At 53.7% G+C, this 27,334-nt stretch overlaps 1 protein-coding gene across 2 annotated transcripts; it reads left to right on the top strand.

The window, feature by feature from the left end:
- Window positions 1-1,903: 1,903 nt before the first annotated feature.
- On the top strand, window positions 1,904-26,624 carry Cyth4 (cytohesin 4). Of its 2 annotated transcripts, XM_021183213.2 has the most exons (13): window positions 1,904-2,075; window positions 7,368-7,450; window positions 9,326-9,390; window positions 10,491-10,557; window positions 11,616-11,734; window positions 12,771-12,851; window positions 14,422-14,534; window positions 16,070-16,218; window positions 20,361-20,472; window positions 22,964-23,040; window positions 23,832-23,903; window positions 24,380-24,534; window positions 25,088-26,624. In XM_021183213.2, the coding sequence occupies exons 1-13, from the start codon at window positions 2,057-2,059 to the stop codon at window positions 25,155-25,157; spliced, it is 1,182 nt and encodes a 393-aa protein (XP_021038872.1). In that variant the 5' UTR covers window positions 1,904-2,056; the 3' UTR covers window positions 25,158-26,624. The 2 variants fall into 2 exon arrangements, with proteins under 2 accessions (XP_021038872.1, XP_029325993.1); XM_029470133.1 differs by lacking the exon at window positions 9,326-9,390 and having other exon boundaries at window positions 1,969-2,075.
- Window positions 26,625-27,334: the final 710 nt, after the last annotated feature.

The raw sequence follows: 27,334 nt of genomic DNA on the forward strand, positions 1-27,334 counted from the left end.
CTCTGTTTATGCAGTCCAGGAAGCCAGCCAGGGAATGGCGCCACCCATAGTGGGCAGGTCTCCCCTTCCCAATTAACAAACACTAAGATGACCCCCACAGACATGTCCAGAGGCCTGTCTCCCAGGTGGCTCTAGACTCTGTCAAGTTGACAATTTACACTAACCACCCTGATGATCGCCCAAGTCATGGTCCCTTTAATGACAGGCACTGGCTCCTCCTACATAATATAAACTGATCACCATTGAGGTCAGATGCTGCCCACATTAGCTAATGATCAGTAATCCTGGGAGGGGTCTCAGGGGCGGGAGCAATTCCTAAGGGTGAATTTCGACGTGGCAATAGGACCTTTTCCCCAAGTTCTCTGTCCCTGCTGTAGCCCACCCCACGCCCCAAGCACTAGCTCCCAGCTTCCTGCTGCCTGTGGAGGATCCTGCTTCTTAGCAAGTCCTGTGGCCAAACGTGGATGAGAAAGGACAGATGTGGGAGACACAGGACATCTGGAAAGCCAGAATGCTGCAGAGGCCAGCCTGCTCCACTTGGTAAACCAGATTAATCCAGGCCTCCAGGGCGGCCCCTGTTATTGATACATAAAACTGCACCACTCTCTCTGCTAGACTCTGGGTCAAAGACACAGGGTTGAGCTCAGACTCCAGGCAGGGGGAAGAACAGACCCCACTTCTGTGTGTGCCTGTGCATGTACAGGGCCTTGGCTATGCTAGACAAGCTCTCTACCCATGAGCTCTGTCCCCAGCCCTCTTCTTCTTGTTTCTTATTTTAAGACAGGTTTTCACTGGATCAGGCTTGGATTTTTAATCCTCCTGCCTCAGTCTCCCAAGAAGCCAGGATGACAGGCCTATACCTCCAGGCCAGAAATGTCTGCATCACTCAAGGAAGGGACTACATGCCTATCTTCCCTGGGTGTATTCATTCATTCACTCATTCATTAATTCATCCTCACTTGAACACTCCTTTCTCCTCACATTTTACGAGAGACTAGGACACAAATGTGACCTTGCCCTCACTGAATAGATTGGAAACAGATCAGTGAGCCAGGATGTGCCCTGAATTCCAAAGAATAAGCGCTCATCTGACCAAAGTTTCCGTCAGCCATCCCTTTTTCTCTGCAGGATCTGAACCAACCCGCCAGAAAAGGCCTGAGAAACGAAGCAGTCAACAATGGGGGAGGGGGGTTTAAAGCCTAAAGGAAAATCATTTTTTGAACACCTACTACATTCCAAGAATCTTACACTGCTCTTTCTACATTCCCAAGGTTGAGTGTGCACACTCTCTTCGGACACAAGCCAAGTGAGACTCGGTGTAATGGGTTGACTAGCCCGAAGTCACATGCACCCTGTTGGTGGTGACACCTGCCTGAGTGGAGATGCTGAGGGTCAAACAAGTGGATCTGGCCACAAAGTCACATGAAAGGATTATACACATGGAAGGTGAGTTTCCCAGCCGCCTGAGGAAAGAGGGAAATTAGACACTTTGTGAGACGTGAGGGGGAGGGGTGGCATTTCTTTGAAAAAAAAAAAAAAAAAAAAAGCAAAGCCCCCACCCATCCTTGAATGACTTGTCTTTTCTTCAATGATATTTGATTCCAGAGAGTTCAGAGAGGACCCTAGGAGCTGGGAAATCTTTTGGCTTATATTTAAAGAGGTTGCTGGGTAAAGACCCGCGCCCCCAGAGAAGGTCCATCGTTAGGCCTTCTTCCCCTGTGACTGAGCTTGTGGGTGCCCATAATCCATCCGTCTGTCTGTCTTTATCCACCCACCCCCACTCCCCCGCCCCAGCTCTGTCTTCCTTCTGCTTCCCTACTTTCCAAGTATTCAGATGCCAGGGTCTGAGCTAACTGGTGAAACTCAACTGCCTTTAGGAAGTGCGCTCTGTGTCAGGAGCCTGCGCACAGCCCCTGTGGCCAGGGCTGACTTCCTCCCACAGGGTCTGGGCGGGGCAGGCAGGAAGGGGCCATGACTGGTCCTCTTGGCTACCCACCAGAGCAGCAGCTGAGCTGGCAAGGCAAGCAGCTGGGCCACCTTTCTGCTGGGCTTCAGAATGGATGTGTGTCACGCAGGTAAGCGATAGGTCCCAGCCACGGGCCTCAGTCCTTTCCTCCTGCAGAACAGGGAAGCAAGGGCAGCCGTGCCCAAAAGGCCAGGAAAGAAAAGCTCAAACTCTGTGTGCAGAGGTAGGCACCGGGCTGGACTCCAGGCCTCGGGGTCCCACAGGCATCTGAGTGGTTGCTTACCTCCTGGGTTCAACACGGCTCAGCAGAGTTCTTGGGAGTTCCAAGGTAGAGTTTTCAGGAGGGAAGGTCCCCCATAAGGAACCTGGGAAGAATGACTTCTGATGAAGGTGGATATTGTTGGTGGTGACACCTGCCTAGACCCTGTGAGGGCCCTACAGAGCCTTCTTAGCTCCTGAGGTCTGGTGACGTTTGATGGAGGCTGGGGACACTGCCTGAAGGAGTAACATTCATTCAGTGAGGCCCTGGCACAGTAGGCCCTGTTCACTCAGTAACCAGGGCAGTGGGTCTGAGAGACAGAGAAAAAGGAGGCTGTAAAGCTGAGATGGGAGGGACAGGCTGGTGTGGTTCTCAGGGAGCAGAGAGCAGGGCTGTGGGAGGAGCCATGTCCCTGTACCCTCAGAGAGTTCTCTTGGAGTTCTGGGCTCTGAGGGACAGCAGCTGCTGGCTGTCTGGATCCCCAGGTTGATATAACTGGTTCAGAGTGACACCATTCTCCAAATGAAACCTAACCCTTAACAGCCAGGCCCCACCCACTAGCCCCGCCCACTGGTGCTGAGCCCCGCCCACTGGTGCTGGGCATTCTCCAGATGCTATGCCTTGTTCTGTATTCCAGAAACCTATCAGGTTCTTTCTTCCTTTCTTTCTTTTGTTTGTTCTCTCTCTCTCTCCCTCTCTCTCTTTCTTATCCCCACCCCCTTTATTTTTAGATATTTGGAGACAAGTGTTTCTCCATGTAGTCTTGGCTGTCCTGGAACTAGCTCTGTAGACCAGCCTGGCCTCAAACTCACAGAGACCTGCCTGCCTCTGCCTCCCAAGTGCTGGGATTAAAGGTGTGCGCCACCACTGCACCTGGCTCCCTCAGACTCTTTCAACAGCCATTTATTTATGGGCGGGACACAGTAGGCTTTGACAGGACATGATATAAGAAGAGGCTGTGGCTCTGGCCACCAAAGATCTCCTTAATATAACCTCTCCCTTGTCTCTCTGGGTGGTGTGTGTGTGGGGGGGGGTGAGTTAAGTTCCACAAAGACGCAGGGACTAGGCTGAGGTTCAAGGCCAACAAGAAGGCAAAGGGTCTCCACGGACTGCTCCATCATTCTGTTTGTTCATTATTTATTCATCCATTTTACAAAAAGCCCTGTGGCATGCTTCAAAATGGCCAAAGGGGAGCTGGCTGACATTCCAGGGTGCTGAGTGGAGGGACAGAGGACTCTGATCCTCGCCTGGTCATACCCACAAATGAGGACAATGAGAAAGGGGGCTGGGGATTTCCTGGGGGAGGCATCAGGGAAGGGGGGAATCTTTCTATTACCCAGGTCCCACAGAAGCCCATGGAGGCCGGGGCTCTCCTCAGATTCATTGTCTGTGAACGGCTGGTCCTTTGTCTTCCTGGTCTGCCTCTGAGAATGTGGGCATCTGCCCTGCAGGTGCCAGGGCTGGGTCTCTTCTGCAGGAGGCATGGGCTCCTTTGTGATGTTTATGGATGGGTATGGTGGCAAAGGCTCTCCCAAGCTGCTTCTGGCTCCTGCCATGGACCTGTACTACAGGGAAGCAGGTTAAGACCCTTCCTTCCCCCAGGGCCTGCAACAAGGTGAGCCCTGAGCACAAGAAAGCCCTGCCTGATGAAGGCATGAGGGCAGACAGGCTAACACTAGAGCGCACTGGTAGGGAGAGGAAGCTCCCTCCCCTTCTACCTAACCACCCCTCAGGAGGCCCCTCCCTGTATGCCCACTGGTACTCCCTTCACCAGGAAAGGGGAACTGGGGCCAGCTGGCCTGGAAACCAAGCTGCAGGCACCAAAAATAAGATGGGAAAGAGGAAGGGTGAGAGGGAAGTGGTGAGGAGCTGAGGTGGCAGCTGCCGGGCAGTGGGCACTGGGCACTCACTGGCCTGAGACTGGAACACAGAGGGCAGACCAGGCAGGGGTGAAGGTGACCGCTTTCACACCGATGTGGTTGGCATAGGGTCAGATTGCCCAGGCATGTGGATTTCACAAGGCTCTAGGAGGGTTGTAGGCTCTGGCCCCAGGTGGGTAGAGCGCCACCCCAGCTCCACTGCAACCAGCTACGTTGGCTGAGAGAGGCCATTTAACCTCTCTGAACCTCAAGAGTATCCCCTATAGCAGGGAGTTAGAAATCCCCTCTTCAGAGCATGGGGGATTGAGAGACAGGAGGAGCAGTGCACACAGTGGGTCCTCAGTCGAGGGGGAGGGGCAATGAGAGCACACAGGGCCAGCACACAGAGGGCAGCGGAGTGGCATTGGGAAACCCAGCTTCCACCTCGAGCAAGGTGGTCGGATGTCAGTGGGGAGCATGGACACAGAAGGAAAAGTGACAAGACCTGGCGATGGCGGTGCCCAGAGGCTAGAAGGAGGTTCTGTCAAGGTGCTTGGGATTGGGGTGCATTCCTAGAGCGCAGATGAGGCTGGGTAGAGGGGGATTCTCAGAGATGACTGAGGTCCAGGTGCAGCTTGATAGCCAGTCAGTCTAGGTTCCGAGAGAGATGCTGTCAGTGACAGTGCACGCCTTTAGTTCCGGCACTCAGGAGGCAGAGGCAGGTAGGGTTTGAGGCCAGCCTGGTCTACAGACTGAGTTCCAGAACAGCCAGGGATAAAACCTGTCTCAAAGAGAAGAAGACACGTGGCGTCAGCCTCTGACCTCTACAGGGGTGGACATACATGCTCATCCACTCTCCAAACACAGACACACACATGCACACACAAATGTACACACACACAAGCATGCGTACACACATGCATGCATGTATACGCACGCACATACTCACACCTGGCTTGCCTGGGCAAAGCCTGTGTCAGTAACCATACTGAAATCCCATACTGTTCCTTCCCAGTTGTGTGACCTGGGATATGTCACCTCACCCCCTGAGTCCCCGAGTCTTAAACTGAGAACTACCCCTGTAAAGAATCATGGAGACTAAATGACCGGGGGACCCTTGGGTATCCAAGAGCTTGGACTTCCATGAGACCTGCATCACATTCCTCTCTGCCCCCTTGGAACAGGATCTCTACCCCTGTAGGGACAAAAAGAAAGTCCCACTGAGGTGACAGGCCTGCACTTCAGCTTAAGGAGCCCCGCACCCAGCTGCATGTGCAACGGGAAGGGGCATGGTGCATCCTGGAGGGGTGATCCAAGCAGGGAACCCTCTCTGCATCCGCACAAGGCTGCTCCATTCTCTAGCAGGCCTTGATGATGACAAAGGATGGGGACATTCAGGTCCCATTGCACACAGCTTTTGCTAAGAAGGGGATCTGGGCTTCCCATGGTCCCATGGCATTGAAAGCCTTTGAGTAGAGGAACGGTATCTATCTGAACCTGTGCAGACTCCAGCCAACATGAATAGCTGGGACAGGATGGGGCGCAGTGGTCGGGAATCTGTCAGGCCTGTTCAAAGCCTCTGGTTCTATCCTTAGCAACACAAAAATAAAAATAAAGAACTGGCCGGTCTTTGTGAGAGCAAAGGTTCCAGTCCAAGGGAAACCATGGCCCAGTGCCAGTATCTGCATCCGGCTGGTTGGACCTTGATGGGTGGTCGTCAGGGGACCCAGGAAGGACTCCAGCTTCTTCTCATGCCATATGGCTACTTCCTTTGCTGGTCCAGGGCCAAGGTGGCCTCATAGGAGGCTAGTGAGTCAGCTGAGCTGGTCATTGGTGATGTCTTCATGCCCCTCCTGGGTGCCTGCCTGCTGACGACCCCTGCAAATCTCTGCTCGCCATCCTCCATAGAACCACCCATGTCTCCTCCCAACCTGCGTTCCTTGCTCCCCAACCTTTCCACTGTCCTTTCATTTGGCCTTTGTCTCAGTTAGTCACTGGTAGCAGGAATTAAAGGACACCCTCTCTTCCTGAACCACAGGAAGTGGTGAATCAAGTGCCCTGACCAAGGTCTCCACCGTGGTCTTTCTGGAATGGCTTGGAGATCCTTAGCTGCCCATGTTGTTGGCTGTAGTTTGCTTTTGATTGTTTGGCTTTTGGTTGTTGTTGATGAGACTGCATCTCACCCTATAGCCTAGGCTGGCATCAAACTTGTAATTCTCCTGCCTCAACCTCCCAAATGTTAGGATTACAAGTATGATGAGCTACTGTGCCTGGCTCCATGGAGGTCCTGACTGAAGTATGGTAGGTGGGACAAGTGTGCAGTGTCCTGGTGTGGCTCCAGCATTGTGGGTCTCTCTTTGTTTTGGGGGATGATGGGACAGCATGGGATTGGGAGCCAGTCCAATCCAAGGTCCCAGTTTACTTCTCACATCTGAGTTACAGTGTCTTAGAACATAGACTGAGGTTGTGCCAACCCTGCCCCCAAATTCTGTTTTTTCTTCTTTCTTTTTTTGTTGGCAGTTCTGCCACTGTATTTGACATTCAGCAGGTTTAGTGTTCTCATCTACATTGGTGGTCTATAGATTTTTGAATGTGGTTACAAGCACGTAAGTTACCAATGCGTAGACCTTGTTTGGTGAATCCTCATTCTCATTACATTTTCTGGACAAACGTACTCAGATATGATTTGAAACATTCCTTATTCCTTTGGCCCAGACAGCTTTATTAAGCCTGATATCAATGCACACATCTGGACTCCCCATCTCCCTTATGGCAAATTTCCAGATTTCCTCAAGTGCCCTAGGGACACACTTCTTGAAGCCCACTCCATGGATGCGTTTATGAACATATATTCTCAAGTCCCCACCTCACTGATGGCAGGGTGGCCCTTCTTCTTCTTGCCACCCTTCTTTGTGGGAGCCATTCTGCTAGGCCGAAGTTGGAAAGGCTCTGTTTTCCCTTCTTACAACTTAAAGATCACCCTAATGAAGCTCATTTGCCAGCTTCCCTTGCAGCTAGGTATGGCCAGGTGACCCCACAATAGCAACAGGAAATCTCTCTCCAGGGAGTAAAAGGAATTATGATGAAGAAGTGGGGCCACTCTAGAGAAGGACGTCCAAGGATGCCTCTCAGCGGTGGTGGCATCCAGTCAGGTTCCAGTGGTACCAGCAAGGGTCACCGGCATCATGGGTCTCACTTTATTTCAGGGGTCTCCCTAGAAGGGGCTCTGAGATGCAGAACCAAGCAATCCTCTCTCTCTCTCTCTCTCTCTCTCTCCCCCCAGATCCAGCTGAGCTCAGCAGTGGGGAGGCCAAGGAGCTACAGCAGATCAAATGGCACAGGAAGCAGCTACTGGAGGACATCCAGGTGTGTTCACACATATGCTCACACTCATAGACCCACAGACATTCACACTCAACAGACTCATACCTGGTCCCATTCAGACTCACACATGCTCACACTGAGACCCACACACACTCATACTAATGGCTAAACTACATACGCCCACAAGCCAGCCCTCAACACGATCTCCCACTCTCCCGACCAAATGTTCAGAAAGCCAGCCAGACTTTGTCTTCTCCTCCCCAAAGCCCCAGACACCAGCCCCTCCCCTCAAGATCCAAGCATCAACTCCCCAACCCTGAGTCCTAGATCCCTGTCTCCTCTCAGCTCAATCCTAGGTCCCAGAGCCCCAGTCTTAATCCCACCTCAAAAATAGAAAGTAGGCTGAACCCGCCAGGGATTGCCCACACCGGCTCAGCAGCCAGGCCCAGAGCAGACCAGGTTGCAAACTTGTGACTCCTCCCTCTTGTGTCCTTTGGACAAGGTCACACCCATCCTTTGGATAAGATCACACCCACCCTGGGCTCAGCTCTGGGGAGCTCACTGGTTTCTTAAATGATCACTCCCGTGATTATCAGTGGCCTCCAGAAACAGGACTCCATTCTTGAGGTCCATCCATCCTCACCTTGCTCATTCCAGCCTCTGGGCCTCTGCACACTTCTTTACCTCCACTTGGGGTTCCTCTCAGCTCTCCTCATACTCCTACACCTTCGTCTTCCTGAACAAGGCCCTACCTCCTCCTCCTCCAGGCTGCCTGAAACTTTGACATACTGCACACTTGATTCCACACGGGACCACCAGCACGGCTAGCATCCTATTGAGTACATACATACATGTGTCAGGCTCCTCCTCAGCCATCCCTGTGGTCACTTTCTGCTTAGCTCTCTCCTTTGCCCCCTCACCCCCTTGCCATGCACCCATGCCCCCAACATCTCCAAACTCTAGCTCTATGAAAACAGAACCCGGGCCTTATTCATCCCTGACCCGTGGCCCCATAGCTATAGCACTTAGGTCCTCAGTTAACACTAGTGAGGGTGTCCCTGTTATGCCTGTGGGTGGAAGCTAAGCCAAGATCCCTGGGGATAGGATCTGTCAGCCCTCAGAGCAAGGGGTCCCATGCCAGTTCTGATTCCTAGGAACAGCCCAGGGGTACCACATCTCAGTATTCCTCATTTTGTGGGGAGAGGGTGCTTGCCTCTTGGCCCATTTGCCCTGTTCACTTACTACCTGCAGGGAGGTACCAGGACAGAGCTACTCTCTGAGTGGTCCAGCAAATGTGGTTGGTGGGCAAGCTGCGGGAGGGGCCCTCCTCTGTACTGGGCAAGCCCTGGATGGAATTGGGAACAGCACAGACCTAGAATCTGCTCTGCAGGCTTGTGAATGCCCCATCGGCTGTGGCTGTTCCAATGAACTGCACAGCTCCTGAGAGGCCTGTGCTGCCCATGCACTGGGGTACCCATAGCACTCCACATATGACAGACAGGCGCTTACCGACAAGTGACTGGGTAGATGTGTTGCTGGACAAAAAGTGGGGTCCGTTGCCCTGGGTGGCCACGGAGAGCCACAGAGGAATTCTGACCAGGGAAGAGCAGTGCCATGCTGCTATGAGAAGCTGCCAGCCAGGTAGAGTGAGGGCCTGTTGGTGGGGACAGCGTGCAGGAGACTTCCTGATCACGTGGGCAGAAAAAGCAAGCTGGAACTAGTGTTGGGTGTGTGCACAGGGACTCCCACCCCTGAGATGAGGGCTGGTACATGCACAAGAGCCACACAGAGGGACTGAGTTCCCACTTTGAAGATAAAAAGGCCCAGAAAGGGGGTGGGGCCAAGAAGGCTGAGGGAGGACCCCGAACCTTAAGCAGAGTGGGGCCTCCAGGCTGACCCTTGTATGTGTGTCCACAGAAACTGAAGGATGAGATTGCAGATGTGTTTGCCCAAATCGACTGCTTTGAGAGCACCGAGGAGAGGTGAGGGACCTGGCCCGTGGGAAGACGATTCCTGGGCACTCCCTGTGTGCCATGGATGGTGGTGGGACCCAAGGAGATGCCTACAGCCCCATACACACTGTCTGGACCACTCCCCATTGATTCTCAAACAACCCCCAAGCTCTCACCTCTCTCCCCCACAGCACTGCCTGCACATTACTGGCCAGAGGCTGCTAGAAGTGGATGGGCAAAAACCCCTGACCCTGACCCTGGACAAGGGTGGGTCTGCAGGCCCACATCATTCCTCACATAAGAAAGTCCCTGCTGGCTCTTTGTTCTCAGGTTGGGCCGACTTTCTGGGCCTCAGTTTCCCCATTTGTGTAAGGAGAAGGTTGGGTTCCCACACAATCTCCTAGACCCAACCCTCTTGACATTGTCCTTGTAAAACCACAAATGACATTTGAGCTACAAATTGAAAAAAAAAGAATAAATCTTTTAACATTCTAAGTAAGTTATGTATTTGGTTGGCATTCATAGCTCTCCTGGGCCAGATGCAGCAGCCACTTGTAGCCAGCAGGCTGGACATGCCTGCTAGGACCCTAGAACACTGAACTATTGAACTACACCTGGTTTGCCGGGAGCCCACCCAGCCTCCAAAACCCCTGCTTCTCAAGAGACTCGTGTACATGCACATTCATGAATACACATGAACACACACACACACACACACACACACCCTGCATGAGGGCAGCAGGTGGTTCTTGCAGAGAAGGAAACTGAGACCTGGGGGAGGGAAGAGAAATGAAAGAATCGCTCTCGTGGCTTGGCTCAAGAGTATATATAGCAAGACTCATATTCAGGAACAGCCTCTGGGGCCCATATTCTCACTGGTCCCACCATGCCCCTGTCTCCTCCCCAGGGTGCTCTGCTGGGCTCCCTGGAGGCCCAGAGTTCAGTGCTCAGCTTACAGCTACCCTGCCCCTTGACACCTCTCAGCCTGTTCTTGCTCTCTCATGTGGTCCAGGGGCGGGGCTACACATGGAGTTCCAAGGGCATGCTGGCTCTCCTGAGGAAGGCCCCCTCGGGGCTTATGGGGGACGGTGGCATCCAGAGCCACTGTATTGATGTGCCTTTGTTCACAGCCGGATGGCACAGAAAGAGAAGGAGATGTGCATCGGGAGAAAGAAATTCAACATGGACCCTGCTAAGGTACAAATCCAGGGGAGGGGACATGGACTCCACCAAAGTGTGCATCTGGATGACCACAGGAGGAGGACATGGGTCTCACCAAGGTGCCCAGAGGAGCTGTCTTCTGGGCACCTTTGTGGCTGACCCTGCAAGCCACCCAACAGGGACAAGCCTTTGGTCCCTGGGCCTCTGTTCATTCCATAACACCACAGCCCAAAGTCTGGAAGGCTGTGAAGTCCCCTGCCTGGGACCAATGCCCTTGCATCCCTGGCTCCATGCCCTACTTTGGAATGGGCTTCATTGCCCATGGCTTCGGAGCCAGCCAGCATCCCTTCCTTCTGCCAGGTGGCCATGGGTTTCCTCTCCACCAGGGACAGCCACAGGAGGAAGCCACACACCACACTAGGGCAAGAGTCCAAGCAGCCACGGAGAATGCCAAGCCCTGGCTGAGACTGCTTCGGCTGTGTATTCGCCTTTCACAGGCCCGGGCCCTAGACCATACTGCTCCACTTACCTGTCCTCTTACAAACAAGCACATATGTCGCCAGCTCTGGCTACAGGGTGCCCAGCGAAGCTGGAGTCAAAGTGCCAGGAGGTGGGGTACACCCTCCCACCCACTAGAGAAGAGCAGCGAAGGTCATTGCCATGGAAGCTGGCTACCTCCCAGGTGGGGTTCATGCAGTCACCTCCCTTTTGGTTCAGCTGGTCTGTGTGACTTTTACACAATGAGCGTAGATTGCTACTGCGGTGAAATGAAACTATTTAGAATAATAAGAGTGGGGCGCTAATAAAATGAGAGGCTGACTCACTGAGGCTTAGAACTGTGACTTCCAGCAACCACGGGAGGGTGCAGTCTAAGTGTGCCAGGCTGGAAGGACCCCGGAAAGCACTGCCTCACTTAGCTCCCTGAGCATGCCTCCAGAGGTGGGGAGCTTACCGCCTCCCAAAGGCGGCTCGAGAACACCATGCCAGAACAGGCTGTAGGGAATCCAAACACCAGGTCCCCCTCCTTACCCCCTCCTCCACCAGGTGCCTATGCTGGGGGGGGGGGTTGCTCATGAACTCTGTGCTATCTCTAGGGCATCCAGTATCTCATTGAGCACAAGCTGCTGACCTCTGATGTCCAGGACATCGCCCAGTTCCTGTACAAGGGTGACGGTCTCAACAAGACAGCCATTGGCACCTACTTGGGGGAAAAGTAAGAGGATTCCCCAGACAGGGAGCAGGAAGTGAGGGTGTGGGGGTGAACATACCACTCAGGGTGGACAGTGCGTGGGAAGCCATCATGCTTAGGACTTGGGGTGAGCACTGGTTCCCAGGCTCTGGAACATTCATTCATTCACTCATGCATGCATGCATTCACGCATTCATGCATGCATGTATTCATGCATGCATGTTGTTTGTGCCTGCTGTGCTCTGAGCTCTCTTCCAAATGCTTTCCGTATAAGACAAGATGGTCAAACCCCTGTCTTCAGGGACAGGTGCTTTCTGCATGGGAGAGAAACAGAAATGAGCTCGGCTGGGTACACAGAAGGCGAACAGGAGGGCTCTGAACTGGGGCTCTGGTTTCTGTTGGCGAGGAAGTGGGGGCCGTGCCTGCACACAGGAGGATTCCAGGCTGTGAGAACAGTCAACACCCAAGCCCTCAGGCAGGAACAGCTCAACCCAGCAGCAGGTCGAAGAGAAAGAAGGATGGAGAGGGGGGAAGGACTAAAGGGTGTGAGGCAGGGGGATCCACAGAGGCTCTAGACAGGAGTGTCTGGAGCCAGCTTCTTGCTGGTAGAGGGAGGGCCACAGTGTAGGAGGCTGTGAGTCACCAGCCCTCCTCAAACACTGCTGAGTGACAGACTCCTGACCTGAAAGCTGAGGAGAGGGAGGAAGTAGAAAGGTCTGCGTCTCCTGCCTCTGATGAAGAAACGGGAGGCAGGGGTAAGGGGGGGGATGTGCAGAGGCTGGAGTAGGGTCACCAGGCAGGAAGTGACCAAGGAAAAAACTTGACTCAGTGGCCCAGAGTTCACTGCCTCTGTGTGTGTGTGTGTGTGTGTGTGTGTGTGTGTGTGTGTGTGGTGTCCGTCGTGTCCATGTCCAATAGAGTGAGACAGAGGGAAAGAGACAGAGACAGAGGTGTGCCCCCACTATATAACTGGGCTGGGAGGATGTCATCTCTCCCTCCCTCTCTAGAAGGCAGACATGGCATGGTGCTAAGTGTACCCTTTTGTCCCGTCCCTCCCCAGGGACCCCATCAACTTGCAGGTCCTACAGGCCTTTGTGGACTGCCATGAGTTTGCCAACCTCAACCTCGTTCAGGCCCTCAGGTGAGTGGTGTAGGGAGGTGCTGTGGTGGGGGGTGGGGGATGGGAATGAGGCTGGGGGGATAGGAGTGGCAGGATGAAGGTGGGAGGTTGGGGTTGGGGATGGGGATGGGGTGGGGGAGTAAGGGTGAGGGGTTGGAGGTAGGGGTTGGGAAGGGAGTAGGGGTGGGGGTGGGGGTCCAACCCAGGGCTGCATGCAGAGGAGGAAGCTTGAGAGGCCCATGGCCCTGTAGAGGTGAGGCCAGGAGAATCCAGGTCATAGAAGCCTGCAGCTGCCTCTCATTGCTCCACCACTGCGATATCTGCAACTGCCCTTCCTCACGGCCATCTGAGGGTCTAGCACCATGTTCTAGCACTTTCTAGGCTAGCACACATTTGCTTTATTTCCCTGTGTCCAGCTCCATGTAGAACACAATTGTTATGGCTCGCGATCGCCTGATTCTAATGCTCTTGCCTCCACTTGTGTCTTCCCATCCGTGAGCACAGTGTGGTGCCCCCGTGAGTGGCACGGGCCCCATAGCATCCTCTCTGAAACCCAGCTTTGCCCCTCAGTCCCCATGTGACCCAGGGCAAGGCACAAAGGAGACACCTCAAAGCTAGGTCCAGTACTCACACCTGTAATCAGAGCACTTGGAAGTCTGAGGCAGGGGCATTGCTTTGAGCTCTAGGCCAGCCTGGGCTACACAGAGGGTCCCAGGCTAAAGTGGGCCACCCTCTCTTAAAAACAAATAAATAAAACAAAATGAAACAAAAACCAGGAAAGGAAGGAGCGTTCCCTGTGTCTCTATTTTCTCATCTGTAACATGGAAATCAGGACCAAGTCGGGAGGGCAAGAGGACTATAGGAGGAAGGGCTTGTAACCGGCCACAGCTGGTGTCACATATGTCAGCTTTAAGTCTTGGTGAGACTTCGTGTCAACTTAGGGAGTCTTACAGCTGCAGCTGGGAAGGCCTGGAAGTCAGCTCCCAAGAGGGGGATTTGTTCTGGGCTTTGAAGGATGAGTAGGAGTTTGCAAGGCTAAGCATGAAGAGGCTACTATTATCCGAGCTGTATGGGCTTCCTGGAAGAAGAGCTTAAGAATCACTCATTTGTCTGTCTGTCTATCATCTATCTATTATTTACCTTCTATCTATCTATCTACCTATCTATCTTTCTATCATCTATCTATCATCTATCAGTCTTTTTCCTTTCTTTTCTCCTTTCTTGCTTTCTCTCTTTCTTACTTTCTTTCTCTCATTCAATAAGCTTTTGCTGAGTAGGTTTCAAGTGACCTGAGCAGATAAGAGAACTTAGCTGACACTAAGTCACCACATTCCAGAATTTAGGGGAAGTTTGGGTCCCAGGGAAAGGGAGGCCCATGGAGGAGAGGGGCTGCCAAGGGCCCCACAGCCAGAGCTTGCTGCTCCATACCAGTATTCTGGACGACTCCTCATCCTCCTGTGCTCTTGATACCTTTGCACCTGAACTCATCCATCCCATGTTCGAGCCCAGTGGTCACCGGTTCCCATTCACTGCCGCCTGGTGCCACTGAGAGCCCCACCTGCTTCACTGACCATGGCCCTGTCCCCCCTAGGCAGTTCCTGTGGAGCTTCAGACTGCCGGGTGAGGCCCAGAAGATTGACCGCATGATGGAGGCCTTCGCTGCTCGCTACTGCCTCTGTAACCCTGGAGTCTTCCGGTCCACAGGTGACGAGCTCCTCACGTCCCCCAACCACTTCACCCATTCAGGCCTCTACTGAACCCTCCATGTCTGTCGGGGGAGAGGGGACAGGAAAAGACAGAGCAGCGTTGGGATGTGGGGAACAGGGTGGCTTCTCAGAGGAAGCAAAGTCTGAGTGAGGTTTTGAAGGATGAGTAGGAGTTTTCTAAGAAGTTAGAAGGGGGAGATGCTTTAATGTTTCTGCTTAAACAAAGGCCCCAATGCATGGAACATTCTGGGAAGGGCAGACAAGGGGCAAAGGGCAGAGCAGATGATCACCAGGCTCTGTCAACCATACCTGTGTCTCCAGGGGTAACCAAATATTGAGATAGGGACAGGATGAGGGAGGAGCCACCATACCACAAGCCAAGTTTCAGAGGGGTTCGCTGTGTCCCTGGTGCTTTAAATGCACAAGGCCTTTGGACCCTCTTGTCAGCATCCTCAAATCCCCTTGTCAGCATGGGGTCTAAGCACAGCAGCAGATTGTCCCTGGGGAAGCACAGAGCCAGAGTCAGACAGGAAGCAACTTTGTCCTCAGTCAAACTGGTCCTTTTCTGCTGTGCTCGGGACAAAGGTGCCCTGTTGCCTTTGATGTACTTAGCCTTGACCTGTGAACTGGCATTTGCTTGCCTGCTGGTTTTTGTACACTTAAACTCCCAGCAAGGGCAGGGAGCACGGCCCCAGCAAGGACAGGGAGCACAGCCCTAGCAAAGGCAGGGAGCACATCAGCCCCATGTTCACCTGCGACTCCCAAACCCAGAACAATACAATGCTCAACAAACACTGGTGGAAGGCCAGGAGTGGCGCCATACATTTATAATATCAGCACTAGGGAGGCTGAGACTGAGGCTGGAGGATCGCTACTAGTTCAAGGCCAGCCTGGGTTTCATGTAAGACCCTGTCTCAATCAATCCAGTCATGCAGGCTATGTAGAATGGAAGGCATTTTCACCATCTCATCAGTTTGCCACTGTGTCACCTGGAGTCACCGTGTGACTCAACTTCCTGTGCCTCAGTGTCTGGTCTTCAAGATGGAGGTGCAGATCACAGGACGGGCCTGGGGGGTGGGTGCAGAGAGCTGAGCACAGGTCAAGAGGTTGGGAACTGGCTCCCTGTCAGGTTCCAGATCCTCAGAACAGCAGCCCCGCCCGGAAGCTTGCTCACAGATCTGTACATTGTAGCAGGCTGCTGGCAGCTTGGCCCAAAAAGGCGTCCAGGTTACCAAGCAGTTTAGAACAAGCTACTAACTAACGGGGCGGCTAACAATGAGCTCCAGTTCCCAGGAGGCAGAGAACAGAGTAGGCGGGCCTGGAAGGGCTGCAGGCTGACGGCAAAAGCAGGATCTGAAAGGGAAGGAGGGAGGGCAAAGCCGCAGGGGGGCAGAGCAGCAGCAGAGGTTTGCAAGAGTAGGAGGGGAGGCTGGGCCTTGAATGTCTGCCAAGCTCAGCCAGGGGTGGGCTGGACCTTACCAGGACTGGGACAATAACCTGGGCCAGAACTGTGACCAGTGCTAGGTCCCACAGACACCTGCTACGTGCTGTCCTTCTCCGTCATCATGCTCAACACCGGCCTACACAACCCCAACGTGCGGGACAGACCACCCTTCGAGCGCTTTGTGACCATGAATCGTGGCATCAACAGCGGCAGTGACCTGCCTGAGGAGCAGCTACGGGTGAGCTCACCTCTCCCTTACTGACCTTCCGGGAGTCCCAAACCTCTGAGATACAGCGGAGGTAGAGGGCGCAGAGGTTCACCAGGCTAGTCATTACTGTGAGGTGGGCTATCAAACGTGGGCATCTTCAGCCCGGCCTCATCTCAACAAGGATGTTGGCGGATGGATCATCAGATTTAAGTCCTGTCAGATTTAGATTTGGGGGAACCCTGGCCAGCCATTATACACACTTGCCCAAAATGGTCCTTTAGGCCTAGTGTGTGGCTCAAAGGCACACACAGACTATAGGGCTCCATCCTGAGCACCCCAGTAAATGAAGACAGTACCTCCTAAGCTCTGAGTCTCAGCTTCTCTGCAAGCCATGGGGAGAAAATGCTTGGCTGGGTGCTCTACCCAGTCTTGTGGGAGAAAGCCAGTCTCCCACAAGTCCCCGCTAGCTCTACAGCTAGGCTAGTCCCAAGCCTCTTGTCCCCTGATCCCAACAGGAGGTCATCCTCACCACACTGCACCAAAATCTGTTCTAGGCACAGGGACCCAGGAATAACTCCACACAGGTCCCTGCCTAGAGGCCCAAGGTCTGGTGGGAAGGGATCCACACGAGACTCACATCCACACTCAACCCCCACAGCTCACTGACATCACCCACGCTGACCATGAGCCCTTTACCACAGAGAGACATGATATTGCCATCTTGGGTGGAAGTGGGGGGGGGCAGGCAAAGGTGTCACCCCCAAAACCTGGCCAAGTGTGCTTGCACAAGGCCCTGGGCCCAGTCCCTAGCGCTTGCTTTATAATCCAGCACCGGAGAGGCAGAGGCAGGAGGATCAGGAATTCAAAGGCATTCTTGCTACATAGCAAGTTGGAGGCTAGCCTGGGTAAGCGAAGATGCCGTTTCAAAATAAACAAGCCAAAGGAAACAACAAAACAAAAAGAAATGAAAGGAAGTGAAACCAGCCCTCAGTACAGGCTAGAACACATAGTCAATGCAGGCATCATGCTTAGGGACAGAACCAAAAGCCTCCTGGGGGCACTGGATGTGTGGGGTCTCCCCCTGACTGACCCCTGTTGCCTTCCATCCAGAGAGCCTTTACTACATCATCCCCCGCCTCATGCCGCCAGGTTCGAACTATCATGGAAGTGAGAGCCACTCACCTCCATGTTGCTTCCGGTCTGTCTGGGCGTCTGGAGGGGTCAGGTACCCTGGTCAGCAGCACAGGCCAGCGGGAGCCTCAGCCAGATGGCTGCCGGTCTTTCAGCCTGCAGCTGGGCTCTGGAGCCCCTCAGGCAGGAGTAAGCAGAGCTCACAGGGAGTGGGGAGTGATTTCGAATTTCCCCCAGTGGTGTTCTAGAGCACCCAGCCCTACTGAGAGCCATCCCAGGTTTTCATAAGGAAGCCACGGGGACCCAGGCTCCTCTCACCTTCTCCTGGGCCTCATTTTAACATTTTTTTTTAAAAAGCAAGAACCCAGTGCCATACTGCCCCTTCATTCTCCGTGGACCACTGCTGCTCAACTGCCAAAGAAGCCACAAAATGTTTCTAGGTACACCAAGAGACAGAAGTGAATTTACACAGAGACATGCCCCCCAAGGCCCAAGGTCACCTAGCCCTGGAGCGGATGCTTGTAGGAAGGGCTATGGGAGGTGTGTAGGGGACAGGCAGGCTGTGACAGAGCACTTACAAGGTTCTAGGTGCAGAGGTAGGAGCTGGACACAGGGGCAGTAGATGAATACCAGCTCTGCCAGAGCAGGCAGTGTCCTAGGGATGCTGTCACTGTTTCTTCCCACCCCACCCCTGTCCCCAGGGTCAAGCTAAGGTCACAGGGTGCCACTAGAGTTAGCTGATCTGAGGCATCATGTTTGTGATAGGAGAGTCGCAGCTTAAGCTGTGTCTGCCTCCTGCAAAGACTAAGGCTTTGTGAAGAGAGGGCTTGAGCATGCTACCTCCGCTGTCACAGATGCGGGGTTCCAAAGGACACCCACTGAGATGTCCGGGCTCTCATGTCCTAAGACAAAGAACTGAACCAGGGACATATGGGCAGTGATGGAAATAGAGTTTCCTAAGGAAGAAAAAGGCATCTCTGAGAAGGGAGGAGGCCTAGAGAGCCGGGGCAGGACTGAGAGTCAAAAGTCACAGGCCCATACTGCTCACCCTCCTGGGTCCCTCACAAAACAATGTCCTCTCTAACGTTTGGAAATGGAGGTTCGTCTCCTGTGGGTTCTATCCACGTGAAGGTCAGAGGTCAACTCGCACAGGCTGGTTCTCTCCTTCCAAAGACTCCAAGTCAGGTTATTAGGTTTGACGGCAAGGGCCTTTACCCACTGAGCCATCCTGCTTGTCCCTTATATGTAAATCTTGATACCCCTTTCTTCATGCCTTCCTGTCCTGCCACACTGGCTGGGAGAATCACAACTCGTATCACTGGAGAGAACAGGGATGGGGCTGGAGAGATGGCTCAGCGGTTAAGAGCATTGACTGCTCTTCCAAAGGACCCGGGTTCAATTCCTAGCACCTACATGACAACTCACAGCTGCTGTAATTCCAGTTCCAGGGGATCCAGCGCCCTCACACAAACATGCATACAATTGATTGATTGATTGATCGATTGATCGATCGATTGATTGATTTGAAAAGAACAGGGATCCCTTTCCCTCAGACTGTTGGCTTCAGGTGTGGCTAGATCCAGAGGCTTGATGGTTTGAAGGAACCGCATGTCGCATCAAGGCCACCCGGCACCCTGGCTATCTTGAAGACCCTGTCTACTGCAGAGATACCCAAGTAGGGTCAGGCTGTCAGCTTCTCCTGGAAAACTAAACTCCTGGAGTTAATTCCTATTGACTGGCTGGGGGTCATATGCCTCTGTCTAAACTAGTTACTATAGCACATAGGATACAAGGCTCTAAACAACCAAATGGAGGTTCCTCCCTGGACCTGGGGATGGAGCTGGGTACCCAACGCACTGTAACCTAGATAAAAGAGGGAGGGGGATCCTAGGAAAAGGGCACAGGGTCACCCAGGGCCCTGAAGTTCTCTATGCAGTGGTTTGTTCAGAGAGAGGGGCTTCAGGGTGTTTTCAAAACACAGGAAGTGTAGGCGTGTTACACCATCTCTGTGAGGCAGAATACAAATGTCGCTACTGTGACCGCAGAAACTTTCAGGTACCCTTGTGGGTTTAGCAGAGGCTGAAACCCTGTCTGCCGCCCTGCAGCCTCCTTGGGCTCCCTGATTCTTGTCTGAGCTGACAGCTCAGCTGCTGCTATGGCCTTCCTGTCCCAGACACTCATTCCACCAGCCAGGCCACTTGGGGATCCCCAAGGTAAGGCCTCTTTCACCCTCACCCCCATGCAGTCCTGCCCCTACTCCAGCCAAAATGTTGGTCCCCACTTTCCTCCCACCCCCATAGCACAGTGAGATTGGGAGGGGACACAAAGGCTCAGCTGGAGGATGGTCCAGCCCCACCTCCATAGGTTCAGTCACACAGCTGGGTGAGCACAGTGCCCACTGGATATTCAAAACACTCTGGTGGGTCTGCACCCACACCTCTCCCTAGAGTAGGATTGATCTTAGCCCTGGCTCCCAAACCTCCAGGGTCATTCCTTGCGTATGTAAGCAGCTGAGTCACCCACAGAGGACTGAAGTCAGTTCATCGGCCACCCTCTAAACCCCAATCCCTACAGTGAGAACCCACCCTAGATAGGCACTGTGGTCAGCACCCCACACTGGGCTTCTGAGCCTGGAGCACTCAGTCCCCTCCTCCTCAAGGCCTCTTCTAGCCTCACCTCAGCATGTGCCATCTAGAAGGTTCTACTGTCTATCTAAGTAGAAGAGGGGCATCTCCCATCATGAGCCCTGCCCGAAGCAGTCCCTACTTCAGCTGCTGTACCCAGGGAGGGTAGGAATGTGTGTCCAGGTCCTTATATATGAACCTAAGGCACCCACACTGCTTACTCTGCCCAAGGGCAACACAGGGGAAGGCACACAAGCTCTGGGTATGGCCAGTCACCTGAGGAGACAGGGACTTGGGGGAAGGGTCACCAGAATGGCCTGGGAGTAGGTTTTCCCAGGAGACAGTTAACTTGCCAAAGGGCACGTCCAGACCCCGTACTCTGTGGACCGAAGCCATCCTTTTCCTTCTCTCTGGCAGAACCTGTTTGATAGCATCAAGAGTGAGCCCTTCTCCATCCCTGAGGATGATGGCGGTGACCTCACCCACACCTTCTTCAACCCCGACCGTGAAGGCTGGCTACTCAAGCTGGGTGAGACCTCTGTTCACATAATCTAATATGCTCACTTGCACACACGTGGTACACACACACACACACACACACCAGGAGTGGATCTGCACAGCCCTGGGTCTCTCAACCTACAGCCCAGCAGTCTTCTTACATTTTCTATCCTTTATCTCAACCACCTATCCACCCATCCATCTACCCACCCATCCATGTACCCCATCCATCCATCTACCCCCAACCATCTCTCCATTCACCCATCTATTCACCCATCCATCTCCTGTCCACCCACTCACCCATCCACCCACCCACCCATCCATCCACCTATCTACCCACCCATCCATCCACCCAACCCATCCATCTCCTGTCCACCCACTCACCCATCCACCCACCCACCCATCCATCCACCTATCTACCCACCCATCCATCCACCCACCCATCCATCAACCCATTCACCCATCTGCCCACTAATCCATCTGCCCAACCATTCATCTATCCATTCACCCATCTACCCACCCATCCAACTCCTGTCTACCCACCCACTCACCCATTCATCTACCCACCCACCCATTGTCCTGTCTATCTACTCATCCACCTACTCATTCATCTACTTAGCCACTCATCTGTCCAGCTACCCATCTCATCATCTATCCACCTATCCCATTCATCTATCCATCTATTCGCCTATCCCGTTCAGTATCCATCTATCCACCCCTCCACCCACATCCATTTACCCACCCATTGCCCTATCCATCCTCTCATCCATCCACCCACCCATTCTTCCATCCACCTACCCTCCTATCTATCCACACACTCCTCTATCCATCCTCCTGCTCATCATCCATTCCTCCATCTACCTATCCACTTATCCACTATTCACTCATCCATATATCCACACAACCATGTATCTACCCATCCATATATCCACCCACCCATATATATTTAAAAACACCTCCCCTTCCACCCATCCATCTGTCTTGGGGGTTTAGGAGAAATGAGGGGGTGCTAAGGGATGTTGGGAGGTAGGGGCTCCATGGATGTTTCTCTCCCAGAGGGATGGAAAGGAGAGTCTAGCAGAGCATCTCTGCTCAGGACTGCTAACCATGAGGTGCTGGTCCTTGGACAGCCGAACCTTTGGGTGGTCATTCTCGAGAAGCCAAGAGTCAGCAGGGTTAGGGCCACTTCTCAAGACCACAGAGACAGCAAGGGTCCTGTCTAGCTAGGGCAGCAAAGGGCTGGGTGTCCCTGAAGCAGGAGGAGGACGGCTGTAACTCAGATCCATGCCAAGTACAGCAGTGGCTGCTCCGATGGTTGACAGAAACAACCAGCTCATTCCCTACAAACACTCCCAGGAGTCTCCCCAGCATGGCCAGCCAGGCAAGGCCTGAGGTCTGCCAAGGCAGATGAAGAAAAATACCTCATCTTGGAGGAAGGGCCCAGGCTGGGCAGCCTCCATCACTTACTGTGTACCTAGACAGTGGCAGACTTACCCATATCCCAGATGCCCACTAAGCCTTCTGTCTGTCACCCCAGCCTCTCCTCCCATAGTCCTCTGGGGCTTCTTTGCAACCTAGGCACCAGTTTCCAACCTCCAGGTCTCAAAGCCAGATAGCAGAGGGGGCATCAGAGCCTCAGCGGGGAGCTCACAACCCATCCTTCAGCATTGGTTTCTGCACTCAGACTGCGGAGGCAGTGACCCAAGAGAGTGCTGGCCACATAGCCACAAGGCTGAGAGCTTGGGCTCCAGGACAGGGACATTGGATTTGAGAGCACAGGGGCATGAATACATGGCCTAGGTTTTTCCAGCCTTGGTTGTCTCATCTATAAAATGGGGTTGCCAGTGGCCATCCAGGAGAGGGAGGATGGCGATAGGGATTCTCCTTCTCATTCCCTCCCCTGCCTGATACATGAAAGCTAGAGTGTGTTAGCTACTGTTCTTGGTGCTGCAACAAAATACCCAACAAAGGCAACTTATGGAGGAAGATCTCCCCCCCCCGCCCCCCCAGCTGAGCGTGCAGAGGCTGGTCACATTGTATCCATGGCAGGAAGCAGAGAGCAATGAAGGCCAGCGCTTGGCTCAGTCTCTCCTTCAGTCCAGGACTCCCGCCCCTGCTTGCTGCCCACATTGAAAGGGGGTCTTCCCACCTCAGCTAACTCAGTCTGGAAACCCTCGCGTGGACGGACATGTCTAGATGATTGTCCAGAGGCTTGTCTAGATGATTCTAGATCCTGTCAACTTGCCAGTCTATATTAAGCATTGCAAGCACGTAAAGCAAGCATGGGTCTGGGTGTGGGTTCAAGTCGAGGTTAGGTGACAGTGGCCTGGGAGAGCAGGGGGACAGTGACACTGCCCCTCTACCTGATCTCTGGGAATCCAAATGCAAGGAGTGATGGGGTGCTGGGAGCTGCCAATACTTGAGGTACAGAAAGAACGGATCTGGAAGCCTAGTCCTATTGGGGGAACTTGGTGGCTCAGGAGGAGGAAGGCTGACTCTCCCCAATGCCTGGCCTCTTGCAGGGGGCCGTGTGAAGACATGGAAACGGCGCTGGTTCATTCTCACTGACAACTGTCTCTACTACTTTGAGTTCACCACTGTGAGTGTGTGGGGAGGCGGGGCTAGGACACGACCAGCCACAACCAGACACTACAGCCCCTGGCACTGCAAAAGAGTGTTAGGCTCTTTTAGAGGGTTCAGTGCCCCATGTGCCCATTTCACAGATGTGGAAAACTCAGAGGCAAAGAGAAAGGGGTGGACAAGGGAGAGCCCTGGCTTAAAGTTGGGTTTCCTGGGCTGGGGCCGTGTTAAAGTGTGGCTCTATCCCGTGTGAAGCTCTGGTCAATTCCCAGCACTGAAACAAACAAACAAACAAACAAACAAACAAAAATCTTGTTCAAAGATGGAGTTCCTAAAGGCCAGGCATGGGGGGCTCATATGCATAATCTCAGCACCGAGAAAGCAGAGGCAGAGGATCTTTACATGTTCAAGGCCAACCTGGGCTACAGAACAAGATCCTTCATGAAAAACAACAACAACAAAAAATTGTAAGAGGGGTAGGGGGGGTCAAGAGATGGCTCAGCAGTTAAGAGTACTGGCTGCTCTTCCAGGGGACCTGGGTTCAATTCCCATCACCCAGGTGGTAGCTCACAGCTGTCTGTAACTCCAGTCCTGTGGGGGTGGGGGGAATCTGCTACCCACATGTGGCACACTTAGATGCACTCAGGCAGAACACCCACACACATAGAATAAAAATGAAAAGACATTTTAATCGGGCCTTCCAGATCCCAACCAAGGCTCTAGTGTTGAGCTGCTCTGTGGCTAGGCAGTGTGCAGAGAGGTCTGAGGAGGCCCCAAGCTTATTTCCTGCCCTTGGCCTCACTTCCTTAGGACAAAGAACCTCGGGGGATCATTCCCCTGGAAAACCTCTCCGTGCAGAAGGTAGAGGACCCCAAGAAGCCGGTGAGAGTCCAGCTGGGGATTCCCTGAGGGAGGGGGCCTGCGTGGGACCCTCCATGAGGCCCAGCCACTCTGAGGGGTTTCTCCTGAAGCTTTGGACACAGGAGGGTCAGGGTCATTGGGAAGAACAAGCCTCAGTTGTCTTGTGGGGCTTGACTCTGGCGCTAACGGGGGAACTTCTAAACCCCAGCTCTTTTCTGAGCCTTGGTTCTCTCTGTGTCTCTGTCTCTCTCTGTGTCTCTGTCTCTCTGTCTCTCTCTCTCTCTCTCTCTCTCTCTCTCTCTCTCTGTCTCTGTCTCTCTCTCACACACACACGATCTGTTACATGGGATTTTAGGTACATAGTAGGCACAGTTTCCTCTCCCCCTGAGCCGTTTGGGAGGGGCATTCTGCGGGAGAGTTGCTCTTGCTTCCTTGACCCCCCCCCTCATCCCCTCAAGAGTGCCCTAGCGTTTCCCCCGAATTTCACCCTCACACAGTTCTGCCTGGAGCTGTACAACCCCAGCTGCCGGGGCCAGAAGATAAAGGCATGCAAGACGGACGGGGACGGCAAGGTGGTAGAAGGCAAACACGAATCCTACCGCATCTCAGCTGCCAATGCCGAGGAACGCGACCAGTGGATCGAGGCCATCAGGTGAGGGGCAGCGGGGACACTGGACATCTCCTGTCCCCCTCTGACTTCTTTGGGGGGGGTCTTCTTTCCTTGTCTATAAAGGGGCAAGCTCCAGATCTCCCCTCCTATTGGGTGGCCATCAGTAGGCATGTTCTTGAGCCAGGTACCGTGCCAAAGCCGGGGAACACAGAAGGAAGAAGTTCAGGGGTGGGTTCGCAGACAAGAGATGCTTGCCAGGAGCTCAGCTTGGAAACAGGGGTGGAACAGGACAGGGAAGGGAGGAGGAGGGCGACTCTGGATATAGATTACAGGGCAGACATGGGCGAGTGGGAGCCCTCTCAGCTAGAAGGTAATAGTGGCCACTGGACAAGGAATGTGAAGAATCAGAGAGACCCAGAAATGGCAGGCGCTTGCTCAGAGCCGCACATCAGTGAGGGACCCAGTTGGCTCCACTATCAGTTCTGGGACATGGCTAGCAGGGTGATCTTCCTTACATCCATCCCTGGCCTTTCCTGTGCAGCAGGGTGAGCCACCCACCCCAAGCCCTGAAGTCTCATTTCCTCCCTACGCCTAGGGCCAGCATCACCCGAGTCCCCTTCTACGACCTGTTGTCTGCTCGGAAAAAGAAGATTGTTGGCAAGTAGTAAACTTCCAGGAGGCGGTGCTGGCAACCTCGCAGGACCTATGGTATCTGGAGACACAGAGACACACCTCTCACCCGCTGTGCCTGTTCTTGCTCGCAAACATGCCCCTCTCCATCACTGGAACTGGCTGTTGGGGGATGTGGATCCTCGGAGGGCCCAGAGCTCATGGGGAAGCCTGCCAGGAAGAACTGATAAAGCTCTTTCCGGGACCACTGTGGCTGAGGGTTAGGATGGGGAGATGAGCCAGCCTAGAGCCTGTATCCCACCCTCTCCCTCCCAGCAGAGGATCATGGATTCCCTAGGGGCTTCTAGCTCAGTTTTCCTTCCCTTACATTGGGGTCAGGGCCTCTCTGCCATGGACAAGTATCAGCATACATCGAGCTTGGAGCCCCGGAAACTTCAGACAAACCCCTTGGCTGAACACAGCCCTCCTCTGGGTCTTACAAAATGCAGAGTTCGGATAGGAAACGTCACGGCCCAGCAGGCTTTTTTTGGTCAGCTCAGCTTCCAGGGGGAGCTGGGAGATCAGGTGACTGAATGAGACAGACCAAGCTGGAAGGTTCTGAGGATACTGCTAGCACAATTCCCACGGGTGTTGGCCTGAGAAGATGAGTGGAGGAGACAGACCCTCAAAGCTGTAGCAGTATCTATGGCTGGCAGGTCTGACCTACGGCTGAGAAAAATGAGAGAAGAGGACACTCCAGGTTGTTCCCACCAGGAGGGCTGCTTTAGAGGCCACAGCAAGCCTGAAGGTAGCACAGGACTTAGGCTTGGACAGACTCTCAGCCATGACACCAGCTACCTGGCCAGCAGAGCTAGGGTAGTCACGGGATGAAAGATGGACCCCTGTTTCTGCCTCCTGCCTCTTGCCAGAGCAAGGCCAGCTCTCCATACACAGCAGACTGCTGTGTACCCAGGGAGGGCACTCTTGGGAGATGTTTCTCACTCTCCCAAGCACTTGCACCTCCTCTCCTGCCTGAGCAGCGCCCCCCCCCCGGGGAAAGCTCCTTAACAAGGCAGCAAGAAATGGGGCTCCCTGTGCCCTGTGCCAGCCCAGGCTCCAAGAATGAGCAGCAAGTGGCCAGGCTGCCCTCTTCCTCTGTAGGAGCTCATGTATATGTACTCTCTACACAGTGGGAAGAGAAGTGCATGGGGGTGGGGGGAGATGCCTGTCTCAGGAAGGCCACACATCTGGGACCTGGGGTATCGGCAAGGCAAACGGAGCCCTTGCTGGACATTTGAGAACTTTCTAGTGAGCTGAGCCCATACCAGCTGCCCCCATTTAGGGATTAAAGGACCCTAAAGTCTTCCTCTGCCTCTGCCATGTGTGTGTGTGCACAGAGAGTGGCTGACTTTGGTCCCTTTCCCCTCTCTGGTTCTCCACTTCTTCCCTGACATCAAGATGGTGGGACATCGTTTTCTTTCCTGTTGTAACACTTAGGAGCAAGAATAAAAGCTCATGACGTAGCTCGTAGACTGAAGAAAGCTATTCTTCTGTAATTGCGTCACCATCCCTGAGCCCTCCCTGGTCCTCCCCCTCATCCTCTCCCAGACCAGGAAGAGGGAGCATTTAGTGATCCTTGGGGCACTGGGGAAAGGGGGAATCATGCTGGACAGAAGTTCCTCGGGAGCTGAGCTTCTCGGTGAGCTTTCTTGGGGCGGGAGTAGGGACTAGGCTGAGTTGGCTCTGCTATACCCAAGGAAATACAGAATCTTCCAGAGGGCAGCACTATCTACAGATAGAACAAGTGATAGGGAAAGTAGGTAGTGATGCCACCACCTCTGGAGGGATGCGAGCACAGGCTGGCTCAGGGACCAGTGTGGGGAAGGATTGTATAAGCTTTGCCGACTGTTTTCAAACAGATGTTTATAAAGCGTCCCAGCTGTGCCAGGCTCTGTTCCAGGCACTGGCAGGCCAAGGCTGAATCCCTGCCACCTGGGCTCATGATCCAGTGCTCTCCTCTGGGCCTCCACTCAGGCTCCAGCCTAAAATCTCACTATCAGGACCCTCCTTGAAGATGCTTTTGGCTGAACTAGCTCAGCTTGTCCATATTTTCCTTCTGTTGTCCTGTGTATTGAGTGCTTACAGTGTGCCAAGATCTTTGCAACAGAGCCAGGGATCCCAAAGACCCCTGTGACATCCAAGGCTGGAGGCTGGAGAGATGCTGGCTCACCGG

Source organism: Mus caroli, chromosome 15 (genome assembly GCF_900094665.2).
Source record: "Mus caroli chromosome 15, CAROLI_EIJ_v1.1, whole genome shotgun sequence".
Classification (NCBI taxonomy): Eukaryota; Metazoa; Chordata; class Mammalia; order Rodentia; family Muridae; genus Mus; species Mus caroli.